The 25,078-nt window shown below is 47.4% G+C and overlaps 1 protein-coding gene and 1 long non-coding RNA gene across 2 annotated transcripts in view; both read right to left on the reverse strand.

Moving 5' to 3' along the window:
* Positions 1 to 889: 889 nt before the first annotated feature.
* Positions 890 to 25,078, reverse strand: part of LOC146817323 (uncharacterized) — a 119,290-nt gene continuing 95,101 nt past the window's right edge. The window contains exon 4 of the long non-coding RNA XR_014962965.1: positions 890 to 1,867. This is a non-coding gene — a long non-coding RNA (uncharacterized LOC146817323). The remainder of the gene's footprint in view (positions 1,868 to 25,078) is intronic.
* Positions 10,511 to 13,140, reverse strand: LOC146817324 (uncharacterized). The gene is made up of 2 exons (XM_085609200.1): positions 12,059 to 13,140; positions 10,511 to 11,483 (listed from the first exon to the last, which is right to left on the reverse strand). Exons 1-2 carry the CDS (start codon positions 12,402 to 12,404, stop codon positions 10,633 to 10,635), a joined length of 1,197 nt encoding a protein of 398 aa, XP_085465326.1. The 5' UTR covers positions 12,405 to 13,140; the 3' UTR covers positions 10,511 to 10,632.

Genomic DNA, 25,078 nt, shown 5'->3' on the forward strand with positions numbered 1-25,078 from the left:
ATCCTGTCTGGCTTGTTTCTGGCAGTGTTCCAAAGGAGTTTGAGTGGTTGGTTGCTTTGGTATACCTCATATGTTATTACTGGGTCGAGGACAATGGACGTAGAGGTAATGTTATGATTACTTACTGGTAATCCTCATTACTCTTAGTCCTGCTTGTCCTCGACCCAGTCATGTTTCCCACCCACCCTCCCAGGATCAGGCCTTTGTTGTGCATGGTATGGCAGGAAGTGCTTTCTACTGGCTATGGTGTTATAGCCCCTGGCAGGAGGGCGGGTGGAGCCTAAAAGCATTTCCTGCTTTGTTTCCTGTCAGTGGAATATACCTCATATGTTATGACTGGGTCAAGGACTTGTAGAACTAAGATTAATGAAGATTACCGGTCAGTAATCATAACAACAGATGAATTGCTACTATGTGTAAACATGTTATATTGCTCATGTATGTGTTTTGTAAACAAGCTTTTGAATTATTAATGGTGTTTATTTTCTGTGTGTTTCCAATTTGTTGAAGTATGCAATCTGCTTGCTGATGTGCATAAACCTTTCCTATGTGCTGTGGCGAAACATTCCCTTTGTCAATGTATATACAAAATAAAGTATTGGATTATAATCATTGAATGTCTCTTTCATTTTTGAGAGCTCTCCTCCATGGAATGAGATTAAACGCTGTGTTATTAATACATTAGTTCCAAAAACAAGTATTCATGAGGGCGTTGGTAACTAGAAATATCATTAATTGCATTCAGAAAATATGTAAAAAAGACAAACTTTAAATTAGACAAAACATTTACTGAAAACATTCATATTCACACAAAAAATAGACTTTCTGAGAATGAAATAAATGTTAGCTTGTGATGAGATTTCAAGCATGAGTCAACAGTTGCTTGAAGTACATGTTCAGAACTTTATTTACACAAGAATGACAAATGTGAGATTAAGAATTGACCACAGATGAAGGCTGGTAGTTCAGCGAGGAGTATTACTGCTTACCCGTAGGGTTTGGGATGTTGTCCTCTACTGGGCCAGTTGAAAGCCCCCTCCTGAGGGCAACAGATGTTTGCTGAGTTGCAGGCTGTGAGGTGGTGACAGCTGTCTCACTGTTGTCCTGGGCCTTCCTTTCTGTAAAGGTGCCTAGTCCAGAGGTGTGTGTTTGGGAAGTGACTGAAGATGATTGTCCGCAGAAAGAGGATGATGTCCTACAAATTGCCAGCCAAATGTCCTGAAAGCCATCCTGCACCACTACAGAAAAGGAACAGATAACAGAAATATGAGTCTTTATCAGGTCATTTGTTGCCTTCTGTAGATCTATCTGTTTCCTCTGCAACTCATGATGTGGCCCCATTGTTTGTTGAGAATAGAACAAGCATCTGTTTGATCTGATCCTCATGCCGGCTAGCAGCCCCCGTCCAATTCTGACCCATTCATTGTGCTCCTGAAAGGTTGACCATCTGGGCCTCACTCAACACAGCTGGCCCAAGCCCAACCCTGCCAAAGTAACCCTGTGTCTTCGACTGTGTGGGCACTGCAAAACAGGATCCTGCATCCTCAGCTGTTGTAGTGGCTGTAGTTAATGAAGGAACCAGGACAGAGGTGCCTACAAATGAAGTGGTGGTAGTGGGGACACAGGGATCTACAGGGTCAACAGATGTGGCTAATGGGCCTGCTAATGTTGGCTGCAGGTGTTGTAGGTATCGGCTGAGGAAAGTTTGGCCTTTTAACCTGGCCGCATAAGTCTGATGGGCCTTGCTGCTCCTCATGATGTTCCACACTAGCAAAAGTTCTTCTAACACTGAAGGTGTCAGAGTCTGTGTCTTCAGTTGCTGGGTTTGTCCGAATGGATAGTTGTTTCTCCAATCTAGCTGATGGCCCTACAATAAATGAGAAAGCAGAGAATTGTTAGCAAAACAGACACTAACCATGTGTCCAAATATATCTTCTGCTTATCTAATTTGTGATTAAATTAAACTTTAGAGCTTATCCTAAGAATACTAGCTGCACCTTCAATTTTTAGGCATTAGTTGTGATATCAAAAGATCATAAAGTAAAATGTATCATCTTGGTTCTAGGTAGAACACTATTTTTATCAAACATTTTGTATATTAGAAGAATGTACATCTACTTCTACATGATCAAAGGTTAACATATTAAAAACTATTAAAAAAATTGGGACAGGGCACTTTTGGGGTGAATGTTAAAAAAACTGGAGCAATGTTCTACAAGATTTTTATATTTTGATATTCAAAAATATGTAATATTTCTAAAACATAGTCCATTACACTTTTTCAGCCATAGATCACAATTAGAATATTTAAATAGATTTAAACACAACTACATACTGAATTAAATAACTGAACAATGTAATGCAAGGAATATAGTGTCACAATTTCCCATGTTTATTTCAAATACCCTGTCACTTTTATGAAATACACTGCCAGGAAAGGACATAGTGATATTATTTGCAGTAGGGCAAACAAGAACTGCTGCAAAAGGTAGCATGGTTAAGCATGGCTACTTTTACAGAATTGTTTAAGGTGCAGACATGTGTCTCCTTCATCCACCCACATTGACTTTGAACTTAAGCCAGAGTGCTCCGTGCCATAGCTACCAGGGTTTGGGCTCGGGTTTCATTTTTAAAATCAGAGTCTGGCCTGACAAATTTGTGGTAGTTAATTGCTTGTGGTGAATTCACATCCACCTAAAATGATAATCTACTTTCTTACACACTTAAACATATATCAGTGTTTGCCAAGTTTGACTGAGAGTTAGATATATGAAGGAACAAGTCATCTAGGTTTTCTAAATGCAAGTCCGCATATAAAATAGTGTTAGTTTGAAAATGTGTATTTTACAGAAATTAGATACGTGTAGTGTTGGTTACTTTTACAGTGAGTTTGAGAGAAGAAAAGAAGTTTGCAAACAACATTTAAGTGGTGATCTGAAGGAACAATGACCAACCATCTTTTTTTTTAGCAAGGCCACATATAACATGTTGTTAGTTATACAGGTTTGTTTGCAATAAATAGCATAAGAAGTGCTTAGCAAGTTATGTTTAGCGTAAGGTTGTAATAGACCCAAAATTAGAGCAAAGACTACGGGCCATATTATCAAGAATGGCGATAACATTATCGCCGCTTTAGCGGCAAGAAACTACCGCTAAAGCAGCGATAAGGGGCTTGATAATATGCCCTTGTGAATTCCAATAGAAGCCCAGGTTTGATGTCCTTCACACCAGAACCTGGGCTTCTCTTGGAATTCACAAGGGCATATTAACAAGCCCCTTATCGCAGCTTTAGCGGCAGTTTCCTGCTGCTAAAGCGGCGATAATGTTATCGCCATTCTTGATAATATGGCCCTACATGTCATCAACGGATCCCTGACAGAATATCAGAACCAAAAAATTATGTGGACAGAATATCGTGTCAAAAATATTGAGGGACAAAATATTGAGAAGTTGCAAATAGGTAAGTATAGCTTTACTGTTCTTAACTCCACATCCACGTATCTTGAAGATATATATTCACACTATTTATATTTGGAGTTCTACGTTGTAAAATTTTGCTTACCTGTAGAAACTTACCTTCACAATATTTTAGTACTCGATATTCTTGACTCAATGTTTTGTCCCAAGATATTTTTGCGTCCGGTAATCTATTTAAACACCTTCAACAAATGTCTAGGTGTAAGTATTGTGTGGACTTGCCAGGCTCCATTCCACCTGGTATTTCTACAAAGCCGTAAGTGTGTAGCAAGGAGAACCCTTTTTGCTCGCAGGGTAAGAGATTGAAGGGCCTGAGAGACCCTCCACTAGTCAGCAGTTCCTCTTGCTGTGCTCTTGAGGCCAGTGCGCGCACTATCCCCCATAGGTCTTTCCAGAGCTTTTGAATGTCTTCTTGTGAGTGCCTAGTTCAGAATTCATCTTCTTTGCAATTCTGTTCCACATTTGTCTTCTCTGTCATTGCAGTAGTCTGGATAAGGGTACCAAACATCTGTGGTGCTATTCTGATAATCTCTTCTACCATTACAGTTAATTCCTTGTCAGTAAATCTAGGGGCTCTCCTACCAGCCATTTTCAGAAAATGACAATAGAAGGTAAAAGGTTAACCAAACAAAGTCTAAGGAGAGTTAAAGGAATCAAGAAAAAAAGTATCCTGTAGCTGCTGCTTCTGTTTGGGAAAGGCAAAGGTGTGGTGTATTTGAAGGCGGGGCTCTTACAGTGTGAACTGCAGGTGTTTTTGACAGTCAGATGCATCTTAGGTGTGTTTGAAGGATTCATCTACTAATAAGATAAAAGAATCCACCAGCGGTAACCACTCTCACCTTTATAATACTCAGTTGTGATTCTCCAGCAGCCCATCGTGAAAGAGCTATCCAACCCCAGCGCAGGAAACAACGACATCACCCCATCGCAAGACCTCTGCAACTCCCTCGCCTCATACTTCCACAACAAGATCGCGGACATACACAACAGCTTCAACAACCAACCAACGCACACCACGACCGAACAACCACCCCCCACAACCACTGTCCACGCCTGGACTCCGATCAGCACCGAAGACACCATCCGCACGATGAACTCCATCCACTCCGGATCGCCGACCGACCCCTGCCCCCACCACGTCTTCAACAAGGCCGACGCTGTCATCGCACCCCACCTGCGAGACATCATCAACACATCCTTCGACACCGCCACCTTCCCTGAGAGCTGGAAGCACGCCGAACTCAGCGCTCTTCTCAAGAAACCCACAGCGGACCCCACCGAACTCAAGAATTGCCGCCCCATCTCGCTCCTCCCGTTTCCAGCCAAAGTCATCGAGAAGACCGTCAACAAGCAGCTGGCCGCCTTCCTTGAGACGAATGGATCCCTCGACCCCTCACAGTCTGGCTTCCGAGCCAACCACAGCACCGAGACCGCCCTCATCGCCGCCACCGATGACATCCGAGCCCTGATGGACAATGGAGAAACAGCGGCCCTCATCCTCCTAGACCTCTCTGCGGCATTCGACACTGTCTGCCACCGCACCCTAGTACAGCGCCTCAGCAACGTCGGAATCCAGGAGAAGGCTCTGGAATGGATCATCTCCTTCCTCGACGGAAGAACACAGAGAGTCCGCCTACCACCGTACAAGTCAGAGGCCACCGAAGTCATCTGCGGCGTCCCTCAAGGATCCTCGCTGAGCCCCACCCTCTTCAACGTCTACATGAGCCCCCTCGCGGCCATCGCACGCCAACACAACCTCAGCATAATCTCCTACGCCGACGACACCCAGCTGATCCTCTCCCTGACCGACGACCCCGCCGCTGCCAGAGCCAACCTGCACGAAGGGGTGAAAGAGGTAGCCGAGTGGATGACGACCAGCCGCCTGAAACTGAACTCAGACAAGACGGAGGTCCTCATCCTGGGCTCTTCACCCTCCGCCTGGGACGACTCCTGGTGGCCCCCCGCCCTGGGCACCGCACCCAAACAGACAGACCACGCACGCAACCTGGGCTTCATCCTGGACTCCTCCCTCTCCATGACCAGGCAAGTCAACATCCTACGCATGCTACGGAAGATCTTCTGGTGGATCCCCACCGAGACCAGGAAGACCGTCACCCAGGCCCTCGTCACTAGCCGACTGGACTACGGCAACGCCCTCTACGCCGGTACCACCGCCAAGCTCCAGAAGAGACTCCAGCGGATCCAGAACGCCTCAGCCAGACTCATCCTCGACATCCCACGAACCAGCCACATCTCCGGACATCTGAGAGACCTACACTGGCTCCCCGTCAACAAAAGAATCACCTTCTGCCTCCTCACCCACGCACACAAAGCCCTACACGACCAAGGCCCGAGCTACCTCAACAACCGAATCAACTTCTACGCTCCCAAACGCCACCTCCGATCAGCCAACCACGCCCTCGCCGCCGTCCCCCGCATCCGAAGAGCGACTACAGGAGGAAGGTCCTTCTCCTACCTGGCCGCCAAGACCTGGAACTCCCTCCCGACCGACCTACGCCTGACCCAAGACCACCTCTCCTTCAGGAAGAAGCTGAAGACCTGGCTGTTCGAGCTGTAGCGGCACCCCCCTCCCCCCAGCGCCTTGAGACCCTACAGGTGAGTAGTGCGCTCTATAAATGTCTTTGATTGATTGATTGATTGATGGCGGAGAACTCTAAATGTGACAGGCTAATGACCGTCATAACATCGTTCACAAAGTAGTCTCCAACAAGTGCGTACTGTACATTGCCAGCAGAGGACATTGGCTGGTCTGACAGAGAAAACTCCATCATGGCAGGCGGCGGTGCATCAGTTGCAATTCTAAATCTTGTGACATGGACTTCATCAACATGACGGATGGATTGAAACCTTCACGACGGAGTTCTGATGGACCGACGGCCAACCTCTAAATCAGGCCTTTACCCTTTTTTGCAGCTTGGAATGCTCCAGAAGAGCAAGCCTACAGTTTTATCTGACAATGAGTTCCACAAGGCAAGATACCTTCTCACGGGGGGCCCACTGAACCAAATTATCTGCTGCAGGGAAACTCCAAGCCAGAGAAGCCAGTTTCTGTAGCCCAGCAAGGTGGCACCCTGGGTAGATTGGCTGGGGACATTTGTCCTGATGTCCACAGGACTTGGAGTCCAAAAAGGTTCTACGCTTTTCAGAGGTGATATGTGAAGATCACTTCAGCACAGCCAAGTGAGCTAGGACATCAGGAACAGCCCTTGGCTGGAAGGGGTGGGGGCTCAAGATCCCCTGTAGCTCCTACAGCATATGATAAGATGATAAGCCAACTGACCCTTGGAGTCCAATTTTTTGTCCTGGGTACAAGTGGACAGGTCCTGCACTTCAGGTCTCCTCACAAGGTCTCAAACAGGAGATGCAGTCCTTCATCTGGTCTTCTAAAGGTCCAGAATGTTCTGATGAGGGTGCCTGAGGTTGCCACATTTATGCCTGGCACTAGCTAGTTAATGGGATGACTTCTGTCCCCTCCCTAAATATTGGATTAAAACGTTTCCAGCGGTAATCTTACCCACATTTCCAGCAGTTCATGTTTGCCCTATTACACACAATCCCACAGTCCCTCACTCTCTAAATCCAAGATGGAAATACCCTTCTCCCCTTCTGTAGAGCCAGTGTGCCATTCTAAAGGTGTGGCCAGGGAAATGAGCACTGACCTCTTTTTGGTCACTTCAAACCAATTCTGATGGCAGCTTTCTCTTTACTGGGTATGGTGCCTGTCTGATTGGAAGGACAAAATCTGGAGCATTTGCAGGTGTTATTTAAAAAGTATTGTGACACAGACAGCTCTATTGAAGTAAATGAAGTATCTGGGCCCACCCCAACTGGTCTATCTTCCAGAGGAACAAAAACACATCCTGCACCTAAGCATTTGCGATCCTCTGGAAGCAGTTTTCACCTCATCAGTGACTGCTCACTGGCTACAGTTAGAAGTCTAAAACAAATTAGCCTTGAGAACTTTCAAGCAGGGAAAAGGGCACTTTATAAACGTAACATTTCCTTAATATTTATTAAAAGTGTAACTATACCATTGAGTTTGGCTTTAATTATTACAAATAGTTGTTCATGGTTCTATCTACCACCTAACCAGATATAGCAAAATTAATATTTAATACTGCTTTTGAAGGTTTCTCTATGAGTCAGCCAGCTCCAGTAAAAAATCTTTTGGGTAGTAGTCGCTGTAAGGCATGAAAACTTTCAATATCTACATGTTCCAGTTCTCCTGAAATCTGGTGGTACCATCGCATGAACTCTCCTCACTGCAGGAGCTTGGTTGTTTGTGCCACTCGGAATTGGAACTTGCTTCCTTTGGAAATTAAAACTGCTTCTTCTCTTCTTTGTTTCGGAAGTCTTTAAAAACATTGGGGCCTTTTCTCAAGGATCTATCGCCGAGTTATCGGCACTTTATCTCAGCCAAAGTCGCAATAAAATTATCGCCCCATTCACAAGCTGGTGCTAACAGCTGATATCACCAGTTTACCTGCGATAGCAGCCGCAAAAACCATTGCCACAGATGACCCTGGCAACTAACGCTAATGAGATGCAGAGTAGGCGTTCCCATGCAAAAAGCAGCGACAACAATACTCTGCAACATTCTCAACGACCAGCCAGATCGGCAATAATATCACAAAACATGTGATAAGGTGCATTAGCCGCAGGATTTTTAACACCTGCTCTGACCTGGTGTAAAGTCGGACAACAACCGGCATCAGAAAAGGGAGCACAGCCCAGAGCCACACCTGAAGAACAACAGATGCCCTGGAGCAACTGATCATGCATCCCAGAGCCCCAATAGGGCAACAACACCCACCGCCACCACCCCAGGACCCCCCCCTGGGGCCCTACCCCGGGCACCCCCACCCCTCCCCGTCTTTGGACAAAGATATTGCACATCAACTCTACAAAATCATGAACCAAACAATCCGCCTGAAGTCGCACAATCACAACACCTAACATACATGTGTGATCAGAAAAAGGAGAATCATACATTCATCTTAGAATTTCCAAATCATTTGTTTATTACAGAATAAACCCAAAACAACAATTCTGAAGAGTCATGGCGGGTCTTCTCAGGACATTCTGTAAGTCACAGCCTGCAAGACAAAAATCCAGATAAGAAGGTGTGTCATGCGCACATCAAAGTACAGAGAGAGAGAGAGCGAAAGAGAGATAGAGATAATGAGAGAAAGACGGAGAAAGAGAGAGAGAGGGAGAGAGAAAGAGAGAACGAGAGGGAAAGGGAGAGAGAAAGAGAGAAAGAGAGGAAGAGAGGGAGAGAGAAAGAGAGGGAGAGAGAGAGGGAGAGGGAGAGAGAGAGAGAAAGAGAGGGAGAGAGAGAGGGAGAGGGAGAGAGAAAGAGAGAAAGAGAGGGAGAGAGGGAGAGGGAGAGGGAGAGAGAAAGAGAAAGTGAGAGAGAGAGAGAGAGAGAGAGAGAGGGAGAGGGAGAGAGAAAGAGAGAGAGAGAGGGAGAGAGAAAGAGAGGGAGAGCGAGTGCTGACACTGTGGACCCCAGGCCTCACTGCTCACCTGCTGCCACCCGTGAGTCTCCAATCACGTTCCGGTATACACTGCAGTCCCCCATGTCACTTATCTGAAACAGTTTCCAGAGCCATGAATGACAGAGTCCATACAGTTGCACACGCCATTGTCACTTGCCCGCCCTGGCGCACACAGGCTGCTGCACCCCAGCCCCTCCTGCCGCCCAGCGGTGATTGCCCACCCCTGCGCAACCAGGCCTCACTGCTCACCTTCCACCACCGGCGTGTCTCCAAGAGGGCCCACCACGTGCCGGTGCAATCTCCAAGCCCAGGGCCCGCGACCATGGCACCCTCCACATCATGCAGCCCCGCACCACGGGCCACCAGGTCACACACTTGATTTTGGGTCTTGATTTTGCCATGGAAGAGATCATATCAGTGCACATGGCATCATCGCAGGCTGCACACCTTGCTCTTGACGTGCCACTAACTCTGTGAAACGCGAGGCAACGCCACGTGGCGGTAGGCCCGCACTGCCCGCTGGCTCAGGCCTACACTGCGGTCCAGCAGGGCTCACACAAATCCTTACCAGTCCGGACCGCCATGACAGCGCATCATCGCAGGCTGTACACCCGCTTTAGGTGCCCCTACCTCAGTGCACCGAAAGACAGTATCACGTGGTGGCGTGTCTGCCGCAGTGTTTCCGGTGCAACCAAGTCTGTGCACAGCAAGTAATGGACCCTTTATTATTGATGCTTGTGGTGCGGACGCCATCATGTTACCCCCAGCACTGGGCAATGTGAGGTGGCAGGGCCCTAGGCCCTCATGCATAAATGATAACCACACAGAGACACCCAGTTAGAGAGTGGAAATGGCGTCCAGCACGTGCACCAGGTCCTTTATATTGGCAGGGTCACATGTCCTGAGACGCTGTGCTGGATGGGTGTGGTGTGAATGTAAGCCAGCCGTGAGGGAGTGGCTGTGGCATGCTGACAACTAGACCTGTGAGCAACAGATCGCTACAGGGAAGACCTGGGACATTTAGGGTTGTCTTCGTCCCCTGTCAGCGTAAGCGGAGTGGGCTGGCCTGGGGCATGCCAGTCCAGCGTAAGGGTGTGAACAAAGACCCCGGGGCTCCTGGTGTTGTTCCGTCCTGGGCTGAACAAGGAAGTAACTAATGGGTGTGTCTCTGCTGTAGTGTCGGCGCCACCCGGACCGCAATCGGCAATGTGTCACCCTGTGACCCAAGTCCCACAACATGAGCAACAGGGACGTATGGGGGAATCACTGACCCTACATTCATCCATACTTCCACACTTGAAAGATCATAGACATGACACATCAGTGTGAATATGAATGTTTATTGCACATTCTGTGGAGTGTTGAAGCTGGAGCAGTACAGGGCCATGCAAACCCCACTTTACATTGTTGGCACGTGGAGGACCAGCCAGAGTCCTTCAGGGAATGACAAGTACATCAGAAGAGGAGGAGCTCAGTCCGCAGTCTGATAGCTGTGTCATTGGTGACCAAACAGAATATGGCACTCCATGTCAAGGTCCAAGGTGTGTGTTGCAGAGTGTATCTGGGGACAATGGAAGGTGATGATGCAGAGGGCAGAACCAAGCAGAATTAGGCCATATGGCGGAGATGAATGCTACTGCGCCCTTCTGACCACAGAGCCAGATTCATCTGCATCTTTGTCCTCTGCTGTTTCATCTGCCTCACATGTGGGTGGTGGTGTTCTATCTCCAGCACTGTGTGGCAGTGACACCTCAGAGGCCGGAAATGGAATGTCTGCCACACTGTGTGGAACTGACACTTCAGGGGGCGGAGATTTGGATGGAGTGGTAGCAGCAGCATACATCAGCGCAAGGCCTTGTGGCAGCAATGCCATGAGGGGGGTGTTTAGGGCATTGAGGAATCCAGCTACCTCTCGCTGGTGTGCAGCCGTGGCAGCCGCTCTTTCCGCCTGCGTCCACTCCATGTTCTCCATGATGCTCTGCATGTGTCCCAACTCCCGGGTGAGATCGCGGGAGCCACTCTGACTAGACAGTCGTTCTTGTCTCAGAGTCAGGACTGCAGTGACGTGAGCCAAGGTTCGTTGGAGAGCATGGAGCGGACTGTGGGTGTCCGTTAGGGACTGTGAGTGGTCCCTGATGGGACTTAGACACCCACGTTTGGCATCTAGTTTGGCTGCCATGCGGTCGAACCCCACCTGCACCTGGTCAGTCAGCTTCTCCTGGCACCCCAACACATGGCGTTGGAAGGCCATGTGTTCTTCGTGGGGTTCCTGGGAGGCAGACGTGGTGGTGGGTGCTGCCTGCTGTGTGTTCTGTGCAGGGGGTGGGTTCTCCTTGTAGCAGCTTGGCTGCCCTGCTCCTGGAAGTGGGCTGCGGAGGCTCTCCACGAGCTGTTGGAGGGCGTCGGAGTCGAAGGTGTGGTGGTCCTCTTCGTCATCAGAGAAGAGAGGTTCGGCCTGCTCTGCAAGAGGTCTTGGATTTCCCCCTGCAATGTGAAGGGGAGATGCAGTTTAACATTGTGTTCACATGTATGTTGAAGCATTGTACATGTTTACATTCAGACTGCATGACAGTGTGCATTGTGACTGTTTTGGAGGAGCTGCCTATTTGATGCGGGACCGTGGACATTCCGACAACATCACGGATGTGTGTTTGTACTTGTACATTGTCAACTCACATTTCCCTGCAATGCCAAATGTGATTGGCCAGTTTCTACACACAAGCGGCACCTGTTGTGTCCTCTGTTCTGTTGTGGACGTGTCACGGTTTGTACCACATCATTGTCAATGTTGATGTGCTCTGCAAGTTACGTGTGTGTGCCGCATTTTGGGGGAGTCGCCCCTGCAGCTCTGATTTTGCTGCCCCTTATCCCTTCCATGCGGTGTGCCTCTGACTTCTGTGCTTATACAGTGCTGAGATGTTGCATACTTGGGTACATTGGTCTCTTGGTGGGAGTTGGGGGTCTGGGGCATGGTTTGTCCGCAGATGTGCTATACTTAATTGTGCATGTGTGACATTGTGCTCATCTCCCCATCCCCCCAGTCCCTGGTTGTTACTCACCCTGTTGCTGTTGTGTCCGGTCATGTTGAGCAGTGTCCGGGCCCCCAACTCCTGCCACCGTCTCCCCACTGATGACTGTGGACACCATTTCCTCAATCTCATCCAGCTCCTCCTGTGGCGCTGGACTCCCACCTCCAGTCTGCACTGCTGCCTTCCGGTTGTTTGCGAGTTTCTGCTTGGTTTTGCGCTTCACATCATTCAAACGCCTCTTGACCTCTTCCATTGTCCTCTTCAGCACTCCGACTGCATTCACCTTGTCCACGATGGTCTGCCATATTCCATTTTTTGTTGACAATGACACAGTAGAGGTGACGAACAGTAGCTGATGGTGTTCTACCACCTCCATTATCAGGATCCTGTTTTCCTGCGGACTGAACCGCGTCTTCCTCTATTTCTTGTCCTTGCCCTTCCCTGACACCGAGGTCCCAAGCTGGTTCTCTGGGGGGCTTGTGGGGTTCTGGTTGTCCTCTGTACTTGATACGGCTACCTCCATTGTGCTTCGCTGTTGTTTGGCTTTTGTTTGTATGTTTTTTTCTATTTTTATAGTGCATTTTCCCGCATGACGCGTGGGAATTGCAGGCCTGTCGTTGGTTTAAGCGAATTTTTGTATCGCAATTGGCGTCATCACTACTATTTTCACATTCGTGTTTCACATTTTTGCGGCATCACATTGATTTTAACACGATCATTTGATGCGTTATCGTGGGACTATCGCATGGTACCACTGTGTTGTGAATACCACGTTGACACAGCGTTATTTTGCCGCAATAGACTGCGATGTGAAGAGTTGCGCTAAGCTAATTTTGCGGTAATTATCACACGTTCTTGAGAATATCCCCCATTGCTTTTTAATAAATAGTGTCTGTGGTCTTTGATCTGTGGTCTTTTCTTCCTTATTACTTAGCACCAAGACGCATCAGGGTATCTGTTAGGGCTTTACAAAATTTTAATCAAATCAAATATCCTACTTATCAATGTCATGCACATTGCCTTGTAGGCTACAAGGCCTATATAGGGATGGTCTATTCATAATAAAAAGGAAGGTTTTCTCTTGTCAGAAAGGGTTATTTTGACAGGTTCAGCTTTAGATTTTAGACTGCAGAAGACAAGCCACAATGGAAGACAAGGAGTCATGTTTGCCTGGTCACATAGTGGATGGCACAGCACTGCTATATTCCATAGGGGACATTTAACTTTCCATGCCATGGGTATATTTTGGGCACATATACTATGGCCTTATAGGAAAGTTAAATGTGTCATTTAGTGGTCTGCCAATTTCAACATGTTTTTGGACTCTGAGCACATGCCCTCGTGCTTGGTTAAAAGAGTCCAACTGCATTAAGTGAAAAGAAACAGCAGCATCAGTTGACGAAGAATGGGGTTACCATGCAAAAAGAGGCGCTTTCTCACGGTTGGGGATTGAGAATCCTCAGAAGTGATTTAGGAGGAACCCTGCAGCCAGCCATGAAGTGGCCTTCTTGAAGATGTAATGTTTGTAGGCCACAATGTCCTCGTCCTAGTCCTTCTCAATGATTTCCCCATGCTCCTCTTCCTCCTCCTCTTCTTGACAAGCAGGTCTAGATGCTTGCATTGTTGCTTGAAAGAGGATTGGATACCCTCATTGGATTACACTCCAACCTCTGCTTGTAGATTGTTTAGCATCATCGCCTGGCGCAATGTTCCCAGTACCTGATGAAAGAAAGTTTCAGCAGTTGAAGTACATCAAATACAGTTTTGAGTGCAAACTTTAACACAGTACTTTAATAAACATTGTTCTATAAATAAATAATAAAGTTAGGAGGGAGCCTGTCTCTGCTGTTTCTGCCTGTTTCAATGACCGGGGGGGGGCTGCAACCACAACCCCCAGTCACCCAAGCAGCACAGACGCTGCTAATGTGAGTTGCACGCGCCGGGAGACGCATAAATTCCGGCCAGGGCTCCCAAGGGACGAAACGCGGGCATGCCCGGGCTATGCCTGGGCAAAGTCTACACCCGTCGGAGCCTGGTGGAGGCTGGGCTGGCCTACTCTCTTGGCTCTAGGTTTTGGTTACTTCCCTGCACCCACTACTGCAAAGCCTACAATCAAGCATTTCAAGAAGCCATCTGAACTTTGGCCATTGAACAAGTAAGTCTGCTTGCCCCAAATTAGTTAACTCTCTCTTCAAACAGCTTTGCTCTCTCTTCTTATTTCAAAACATGGCCTAATTGAAGCAAACTGGGTAGAGGGTTTTACAGGCTGCCAAAGAAATTGACAATTAAATTTTAGTAGCAGAGCGACGGCTGTCTCTAGATGGGGGTCTGGTTGCAGCTATAATTGAGGATCAAGTGCCAAGTGGGCCGAGTGGGCTGCCAAGTGTCATTGAAGAAGGTACTCCCGCACATAACAATAGCTTACCAGCTTTCTCTACCTCCAAGTCTACCTCACCAAAATTATTGGTAAACCCGCGTTGTAATCCTCCAGCTAAAAGGAAAAAGAAGGGGAAACACCTAGAACCTCAACCAGTCGTAAGGACCAGATCCAGGAAAAGACACAGGATTCAGCAACGGAAGTGTACATTGACACAAAGCAAGCTGCACCAACTGCGATAGACTCAGACTTGCCACCTCTTAATCCCATTGGCCTATCCCCGCAAACCATTGAGACCTTAATGACTTGCTTGGAAAAAACAATATGTAACAACCTTTTGCCGATTTTGGATAGGCTTGATAGATTGGAGATCAATCCAAAAGTCTCTTAATAATTTAATGACTGGGGAAGGGACAAAAATGAAAAGTCATGAAGGGGGGGGGCACTTCTCCATGGGGGATTACATACCGGTGAGGGGATCATAGCAGGAACCGTAATTTGCCACCCCGTGTCCCTATCTCTGAAAAACACAGGAGTGACCCGAAGGCAGCAACACAAAAACCAACGGAACACACACGTGCCAGTCATCTGGGGAGGGAAAGGCTGCCCCCTAGTAATATTGGGTTTACCGCACGCAGTACTTCACTCACTGAGAACGTAACTGAACACAGCAAACAGACCCCCCCAATGAATGCCCTTACTGATAGGAACAATCAGGCCAATGAGGCGACTCTACATCTTTCCCCAGAGTGCTGCACATATGTGGCAATTTTAACTAGTGTCCCTCCAGTTAAAGGTAACCATAAAGAAACATTCAATCAGCTGAAAAATTAATTTTGACACTGGCTATCCCAGAACACAAATGTTTCAATGACTAACTACCATGATATCATGCTTGTAAGACGTGTAAGCTGAGTTGGCCCACTACGCAAGACCTCTATGGGAGACGGCGTAGTGATTAATTGTAGGACACCAAGGCTTGAAGGGCAGTTGCTTAGAAGGGGAAATACTTCACCCGACCAGGGGCCTAGACAAGGGATCGACATTGTGCCACTTGGGTATTTCTGTAGGCACCTAAAATCCGTAGTACCAATCGCCACACATAATGTGTATAATGCAGAGAAATCTAAGACGAGACAGGAGCTTTATCAGCTGGAAACAAGAAACAGATACCAAGCCCTTACTGATCTGGACACCCCCGATTGACTAAATCCCGAAACCACCAAAACGTTAATGACCGATGAGGCACTTCCCGCTCTTCAGTTGGAAGGTGCCACTAATATTATTAACCCTAGTGAAACTGATTATTGTGGCCAAGTTGCTATGCTACGTCACCCCGCACTTAACTTAGATGCAGAGAGAGCAAATTTCACAACAAGATGCCATTTCCAGGAGTGCGTAAAAAATACCAGGATTTGAAAATCTTATCCTGGAATATTGCGGGAATGAGGCCAAAGCTAAATGATGTAATTTAGTGTATGGATTCCACCTATGTTTGTTCCAAGAAACTTGGGCCGTGGAGCAGGTATATAGAGTGGGCTTTACTACTTTTAGTATTGAGGCCAGCCATTCTCCAGCTGGTCACCCAGCTGGTGGATTATTGATCTGGGTTAAGACCACCCTGGCATGCAAAATCAAGCTACTGAAATTAGGATCAGAGGAGATACCTGGCTTATAACTAATATCACTGAAAGGAAATATCCATCTCAGGATGTTTAATTTAAATAATCATTTTTGCAGCCCCCACAAGTCTTCCGTCATGATAACCTCACTAACTAACTTCTTCGATACATCTAGGAAAGATCACCATCTCCGAATTTTTTAGACAGTCGCTTATATATCTGCTATTCTGTATTAGTCTCTAAATAGTTTCCACTTCTGTATTAGCACACCTTATATTATTTCTATGTTTATGTCCATCACCTAAGATTGCCTTGTAAAGCACTCTGATGCTCGCAAGGGTCTTGTTCGCGCTATACAAAACCTTCAAATAAATAAATAGTCACTGGGGATTTTAACACAAGATTTGAGCCAGTTGACTATGAACAAGAGATAGTGCATGATGAAGATCAAGCTAGATGGATCAACAAGCTCCAGATTCCTGCGATTAAGAAAAGCACTCTGGTGGGGCAACAGGTGCTATCTTTTACCCTCGCCTATGGAGTACAAGCTTGTAATGGAGGGGCATGCTCGTACGCAGAAGCATGCTTTACGTTTAAGAGCAGGAAAGCTAAGAGCAGGATCAATTATATTTTGGTTGACCTCGACCTATGACCAAATGTTGACAACAGGATCGTACTAAATAGGGAGGATAGCGATCATAATGCCTTGTCACTGACGGTATCTGGTCTAGCTATTTTGCATGGCCGATCCCGACAGACGGTGGTCCCTGTTGTCACCACTAACAACATCAAAAGAGTAAAATGGCCTCAGATATTGGCTGATGGGAATTTCCTCCCCAAAATGTATGCTGAGGTAGCACAGATCATCCCTGTCATGAGCAATTCTGATATTAGTGATGAGGACATTAGGACCATTTTTCAGCAATTAACTTCTACCCTAAGACCCTTTTTTAACAAACAGTGCAATCTTAATCTAATCCAAAGGAGCACTGTCCCATGGTACAATGAGGCTTGCAGGCAAGCCAGAGATGAATTAATTGTGGTGGTTAAGAAGGGATATTGTGCAAAAAGGCACAGGATGAGGCACAAAGGGACTGGGAGTCAGAGAACTGGCGTACACTTGTAGAAGCCTCAAGGCTGAAGGACTGCCAATTACTTTGGCACCTCTTGTCGAATGGGACACCCAAACAGAAAACTGAAACAGGCTTCCACATACAGCCCCATGTCTGGGAGGAATATTTCACGAATCTCTATACAGGCAAAGTGGATGATCTTTGACTAAATCCACAGGTTAGCAGCACAGATCAAGTACAAGCTGATGAACTTAGTTTCTCAATAGGGGAAACTGTCAAAGCTATTAGCTCCTTGCAGAATGGGAAAGCTCCGGGGCTGAAAAATCTACAGTGTCCTTGTAATTTGTGTTTCTAATGTACATTCAGACCCAGCAGCTACAGAGATATAAATTATGTTCAATGAGTATTGTTAACCTATAAAAGTCATCATGTGTAAAAATGCTGACACATTTGAGATGCAATAAAGGAAAACAAATATCAATAAAAAACACTCATAACGTTTGATATACTTTCAAAGAAGAGATAGATCACTCATTGAAAAGACTAATGATGAAATGTAAGAGTTAAAATGATAGGTTTTCAGACTTACCTGACAAACAGATGGTGGAGTGCATAATAGCTGCTGCTAGGATATCCCCTGATAAATCATGTTGATATTCACAAGGTAGACACCAGAGGCTGTTTTATGCAAAAAGCTGACAGGAGAGAGAGACATACATAGAGGAGTGGACATAGTAAATGAAACTAGAAGATACTAGGTATTTGGTTGGAAAACTCATTTTGTTTTCAAATCCACAAAGATCTCTCTCCTCTCATAGTAAGACAAGGCCTAACATGTATTTATAGTGCTACCCTTATATTGGCAAATGTAAGGGCATTTTTTTAAGGCAATATATATCATCTAAAATAATAGCATTATATATTGAGCATGGTGCTAATAGGAATGTGCGACAAAAGGCTCACAACTAATCTGCCAGTAATGACTGAAAAGGTTAGATCCAAGGCAAAAGTGCAGACATTTAACTTACCAGTCTTAACCATTCTTCTGCTGTGAGGCACCAGTCCGGGTTTTGGTGCGCTGCTTGGAGCAGAAGTGTAGGAAAGTAGGATCTGCTTTTATGGTCACCCCCACTTTTTGCTGGTCTCATTATGTTTTACTGACTAGTCTGACTGGGATCCTACTAATCAGGACCCTCAGTCTCTCTGCTTCTTCCCAAAACTGGGCATGGTGAATACCTAGGTACTCTCCAGATTGGCTACAGGTGTACCCGTGAAAGACCCTAGTATATGGTACTAAGGTACTCAGGGCATAGGTACACCAGGGGTCTGCCTTGGGCGGCATGTATTATGCCACCCATGAGAGACCACTCAAATTGTGCCATTGCAGCCTGTGTAAGCTGGTGCTAGCCAAAAATCTATTTTATAAGAGGGTCAAGAAAAGGGGGACTTAGTTTAAGGACTAAAACACCTCCAATCCCAGCTAGACACTACAAAGAACCATCAGAAGGTGCGCAGTCCGTTCAAAGAAGAATAGCTAACCAATCGTTACTGTGGAGAAATGCATGAGATCCTACAGGTAATTGAGACACCACCTCGCAGGAGGTAAGAGTCCATCAGCCCACCCTTGTTGGCGGAGCATCGTCATTTGGAACCCTAAGGAATCACTGTCTGAGCCCGGGGTCGCAGATCACCAAGGACTCTACCTGGTGCGCAGGCCAGTGATACCCAGAAAGAAAATAAACTCCTGCCAGAGGTGTGTACCCAAAAATCGAGGACTCAAGTGATGTGCAGTGCTAGTGAGTGATGTGAAATTAAAAATGAATACTTGATCAAAAAATGTGTTTAATATGGATCCACCAAGTTTCATATCTAAAAGAACCTATAGTCTGATTTGAATTTCTACAGGCTAATTCTCGGTTCGATTATAGTGTGGTCGACATGTTTCAGCCGGAATGGTCACTTGACCCGGCTTTCTTCAGGACCGAAAAACACAACGAAAAATGCTACTGCTAAACTAATCACAAAGTGGAAAATCAAAACCCATGCAAACCAAATGTGAGTGTTGGGTAAGATAGTGGCGAATGCCACCCTACCAGCCAAATAGTCTCGTGCTTGAGCGTGAGAGCAATGTCTTCATTCCCAGCTTTATGTGGGAGAACCGCCTCACCTCACCCGGCTGACTGCTCGGAGAAGGAGGCACCGCTCTGTCCGTCGATACCTCTGACTGGCCCACGAGCTGTCTGGGAGGTGGTGCTAGCCCCACATACAACAGAAATAAGTTTCTTTATATCTGAGGTCACTACACTTAAAAGCTATGTCACCCCTAAGGCAGGCCTTGCAATCCTGAAGGTTGGGTGCTTAGTCCTAAGTGTGAGGGTGCTTCTGCATGAGCAGGACACCCCTACAACCTTCGGTGTCCATTCTCCCGGGTTGTAAGTACATCAGTCATTACCACATATAGAGCGGCCATGCATCATTACGCGATGACCATCTCTAAACTGGCTGAACAAACCCTGTAATGTTTGGTATCAAACATGTTGGAATCTTACCTACCACACTGTAAATGGTGTGGGAGGTATGACTCCATGCACTGCAAAGCTCCTCTGGGAAGCCCTTAGTTCTCCCGGTACCAGTCTTCCAGAACCTAGACAGCCAGCAAGAGCTGCTGCTGGCCAGAGGCATGACTCTGTCCTCCTGCTGCTGAGCCAAGCTTGAACAGGGGAAGGCAGAACAAAAGATATCATGTCACAGGGAGGTGTGACAAACTCCCAGACAGCGTTTAGTGTATTGGGACAGGGTGGGGGTGCTAGCCAGCACCACTGAGACTGCTTGTCTGGCACATTTGGTGCCCTCCTAGCATACTCCAGTTCAAACCAGTACTCTGGAGCAAAACTGGACAAAGGACATGGGAATATTCTCCCCACTGTCCAGCTCCTCCTCTGGGAGGGACCCCAGAATCGTCCCAACCCTTTCCTAAGGGTACTTAAGGGCTTACCTGTGGATGAGTCCCCAGATTCGTCGTGGGGCAAGATTCAGATCACATACCACTTCAACTTTGACTGTCTGGACACTCTGGACTTTGCTGGTCTTCGTTTTAGGAACCAAGTCTGCAACAGGGAAGATTCCTGCTGCTCCTGGTCTCGTCGTTCTGCTGGTCTTCTGCAACGTCTATGCCCGTGCTCCATACAGGTTCTTTACCAGGCTGGTGGACATCCAAGACACCCAAAGGAATCTTTCTTGATGTAACAGAGTCACTCCCCTGCATCTGCAAGCAGCGCAACACATTTCTTCTGGACTCAGGCTGCTCTTCGCAGCTACCACTTAGAGAGCTTTCTAAGGTTGTCTAAGAGCACTAAAATCACCATAAGGGTTGTCTAGATTAGTGTAGGGTGCTACACTTAAATAAGTGAGCATCCTAGACTAAGCCAGCCTCTCACAAGAAGTCCGCATTGTTGCAGAGGATGAATAGGACAATAACACAAGGCATTAAAAAGCAAAGGGGTCCTTCAAGTAGGGGTGGGCGAATTTGCAAAATTGACTTTTGCAAATTATCGTAAAATTGCGCAAAATCTCTGCGAGCATGCGGAACTTTCGCAAAGATGCGGAGATTGCTTTTCCCGCCCGTTCGCGATGTGTTTTTGAATGCTCGCGGGGAAATATATCTCCAACTTGCCCATGCGGTCGCTAATGGGTGGGGCCAACTTGCTTGCGATGCTTATTTCCTGTTCACGATTGCAATGACGTGTTCGCGATCGCAAACTCTCGCGGGATAGCGCGACCGGCTACCAACAATCCAACATCTTGTGGCGCGCCAGAACATATAAGAAAACTCGTCGGCGAACGCAGGGACCCGGTCCGTCGCGTCTGTGTGCGTGAGAACGCATTTTTAAAGCGCGAACAAGTAAAAACACTTCCGTTTCGTGGCAGATTGCGAACGTTTTGACATTTTCGCGATCGCCGCGGAACGCGAAAATGTCAAAATATCGCAAATTCCGCGACCGGAACGAAATTTACCGCCCAGGCCTACCTTCAAGCTGATAGGCAGTCCTTCTGCCAGGATCCGTCCTTCTTTTGAGTCCTTCACAGATCCACAAGTGTTCTGATGAGTAAGTTCCACTTTTATACCCCCAAAACTGGTTCTGGTCAGTGTAGGAAAGTTGGATCTGCTTTCATGGTCACCCCCACTTTTTGCTTGTGTTCAACTGTTCTCTGACTAGTCTGACTGGGATCCTGCTAATCATGGCCCCAGTCACAGTGCCTCGTCCCTAATATGGTTATGGTAAGTACCTAATTACATTCCCATTTGGCTACTGGAGCACCCTGGTAAGTCCCTAGTACATGGTATTAATGTACCTAGGGCATGGGTATCCCAGAGGTCCCTTATGGGCTTCAGCATGTATTATGCCACCCAGGGGGGACCCTCCAAACTACCACTACAGGCCTGCCATTGCAGCCTGTGTGAGTTAGTGTATGTACCACTCACAAGAGATATACTTTTCATTATATCTCCCACGCACTGCACTTGAGACCCATAAGTCACCCCTCCAGCAGGCCTTCTAGTCCTGAAGGCATGGTGCTCGGTTCTAAGTGTGAGGGTGCCTCTGCATGAGCAGGACACCCCTACAGCCCACAGAGTCCATTCTCCCGGGTTGTAAGTGCATCAGCCATATAACATATAGAGGGGCATTGTGTCATTATGTGATGACCATCTCTAAACTGGCTGGTACGAACCTGGGCATGATTGGTATCAAAGACGTTGGCAATCAAACCCCTTATCCGGTGTTGAAGGTATGATTCCATCCACGGTAGGGCCCCCCCTGGGAGGCCCTCCCTGCTTCCAGGACTGATCTAACAGAGCCTGACACCAACCTAGTGCTGCTTCTGACCACAGACAAGATTCTGCCCTCCTGATGCTGGACGAAGCCAGAGCAGGGGAAGGTAGAACAATAGGTTTATTGTCACAGGGAGGTGTGGCCACCTCCCAGACAGGACTTAGTGTATTGGTCCGGGGCGGGAGCGCTTGCCAGCGCCACATAGTCTGCTCGGCATTTGGTGCCCTCCTTGTATTCTCCAGTTCAAACCAGATTAGGAAGCAGTTGGCTACCCGCTCTGGCAAAAAACTGGACAAAGGACATGGGAGTATCCTCCCCACTCTCCGACCCCTCCTCTGGGAGGAACCCCTGAATCATCCCAACCCTCACCTTAGGGCACTTAGGGGCTTACCTTTGGATGGGTCCCTAGATTTGTTGTGGGATTCAATTCAGATCCAACTCCATTTCTTCTTTGACAGTCTGGACATCTTGGCCGAGTCGTGCTGACTGAGCCGAACTGATCGTATCATCTTCTTGCTTCCTGACCAAGATTGCAACGGAGAAGACTCTATCGACTCCTGACCTCGTCGTCCTGCAAGCTCGTTGCAACATCAGTGTCCATGCTCCATACAGGTTCTGTACTGGGCCTGTGGACATCTAAAAACATCCAAAGGAATCTCCCTTGGAGTGAAGGAGTCACTCCCCTGCATCTGCAGGCACTGCAACAAGATCGGCTGGTTTGCCAAACCTGGGCACCCACAGAATCCACAAGGCTCTGCAACACAGGTGGTAGTTCTGCATTCCCTTGAGGCCTGAGCTGTCCTCTCATTGAGTTGAGGCCAGCATCCTTCGTAGAATGCCCTGGAACCAAACCCCTGTGCATCGTGTCGCTGCATAACTTCAATTACCCGGGGACCGAAACGGTTACCACGAATGACTCGTGGTAACAGAGTTATATGCATCTAGAGGTTCTGTCGACGAGTCTATACCTGCTATAACTGAACTGTGCTCAACCGGTTGGTTGGACGGACCTACTCTGTTGTCTTCAGCAGCCCAGTGGCTCAGGCAGAGCTACCGCTTCAGTGTACACAAGCTGGAAGCCTCTTCGCTTAACTCGTTGTCCTAAACTCGAGTGGCCTTTGTCTTCCGTGCCTCCTGGACGTGCCGTTGTGGCATAGACTATGTCCGCTTTTCTTTCAGGTACTCTTCATAACATAACAAAATATGTGTATATGTAAAATGCACGTTCACCTCTAACGGAGTATCTTGGAGCTGAATAACAGATGTTTATTGTTACCTAACTCAATGGTACTCAATTTATCGACCTCAGATGGATGAAAGGCTGAGTGGACCTGCCGGGATTTGAACCTGTGACCATGAGGTCGAACACAGGCCCCTGCAGTGGATGCATTAGTCCACTGTGCCACCAGATCTCAAACTCACTTCTGGGTTCCAACAGACTCTTTCGTCCTTATATGGTAAGATTGCAACTTCGACGTACCCGCTGAACAGTATTCAATCAATCAATCAATGAATCAATCAACCAATCATTTGTAAAGCTCACTACATACCCGTGAGGGTCTCAAGGTGCTGGGGGTGGGAGTGGGGGCCACTACTGATCGAACAGCCAGGTCTTGAGCATCCTCCTGAAGGTCAGCAGGTCTTGGGTCTGTCGTAGACTCAGTGGGAGGGTGTTCCATGTCTTGGTGGCGAGGTGGGAGAAGGATCTCCTGCCGGTGGTTGTTCTTCGGATGCGCAGGACGGTGGCGAGTGAGAGGTCGGTAGAGCGTAGCTGGCAGTTGGGGATGTAGAAGGAGAGCCGTCTGTTGAAGTAGGCTGGGCCGGTCTTGTGGAGTGCCTTGTGTGCGTGGATGAGGAGCTTGAAGGATATCCTCTTGCTGACAGGGAGCCAATGCATGTCCCTTAGGTGGGGGGTGATGTGGCCGTGGCGTGGTACGTCGAGGATCAGTCGTGCCGAGTCATTTTGGATGCGTTGTAGTCATTTGATGAGCTTGGTTGGGGCTCCCGCTTAGAGGGCGTTTCCTTAGTCGAGTCTGCTGCTGACGAGGGCCTGGGTGACTGTCTTTCTTGTATCTGTCGGGATCCATCTGTAGATCTTGCGAAGCCTGTGGAGGGTGTTGAAGCAGGAGGAGGAGACGACGTTGACTTGCTTGGTCATTGGGAGCATTGAGTCGAGGATGATTCCCAGGTTTCGTGCGTGGTCGGTGGGTGTCGGGGCTGCTCCCAGTGCCTTCGGCCACCAGGAGTCGTCCCAGGCTGAAGGGTTGGAGCCGAGGATGAGGACCTCCGTCTTGGCTTGAGTGTACGGTCAATAATTCCTTCTCACCTGACCTTTGGAAGGTTCCACAACTCTCACAAGGGGTGGTTACTTGGGTCCCCGACTCTTCTAAGTCTCCTGGGTCCAGTCTCGCATTAGGTCGTGGTTCACTTCCTACTTATTTGATATATGGTCTGTCTCTCCTCTGGGGACCACTATGTATTGGTGCTAACTGCTGTTCTATGTCCAAAGTATTCTGTGCCTTGTGAATATCTCTGAGTAGGAGTCAGTGAGTGATTGTAATAAATATCTATTTTTTTAAGTATACTGTTTGGTTCTTTTTCGGTCGAGCCTAGCGGCTTCGCGCATGCACTGCCCACTCTGCAAGACTGCGTAGTAGAGTATGGGAGAGAAGCCAGCTCCCTTTCTCCGACCATATTTTTCAATGGCTTGTGTCATTGTGTTTCATAAATGCTGCCTTTGGATTTGTTAATAGGCTTGTTAGTCCCTCCTTAGTACGGCCTTGTCTTCATTTGTAACCTCCCATGGCAACTGGCCCTTTTTAATTTGGTTGTTACACGGGACCTATTATTTAGTCTATAAGCACTATTTACTTTATTGAGTTTCTTTTACTGCAGGCCGGACATTCGCTGCTTCAGCTGAAACCACTTGTGTTCTTTTAAGCAGCACGGCCACCCCTGTAACATGGGCGCCTGCTTTCAATCACTTTAACCCGGCATTATCTCATGTCTGTTTAAACCCACCCCCCCCCCGAAGTAAAGTGGATTTATAAATGATTAGCAAATTAAGTCATGTGTATTCCAGGTAGCACATAATCCTGTGCTAATGGGCTAAGCTGACATCAGCACATCTGTGTTACATGTCATCT

This window comes from Triturus cristatus, chromosome 6 (genome assembly GCF_964204655.1).
Source record: "Triturus cristatus chromosome 6, aTriCri1.1, whole genome shotgun sequence".
Taxonomy (NCBI): domain Eukaryota; kingdom Metazoa; phylum Chordata; class Amphibia; order Caudata; family Salamandridae; genus Triturus; species Triturus cristatus.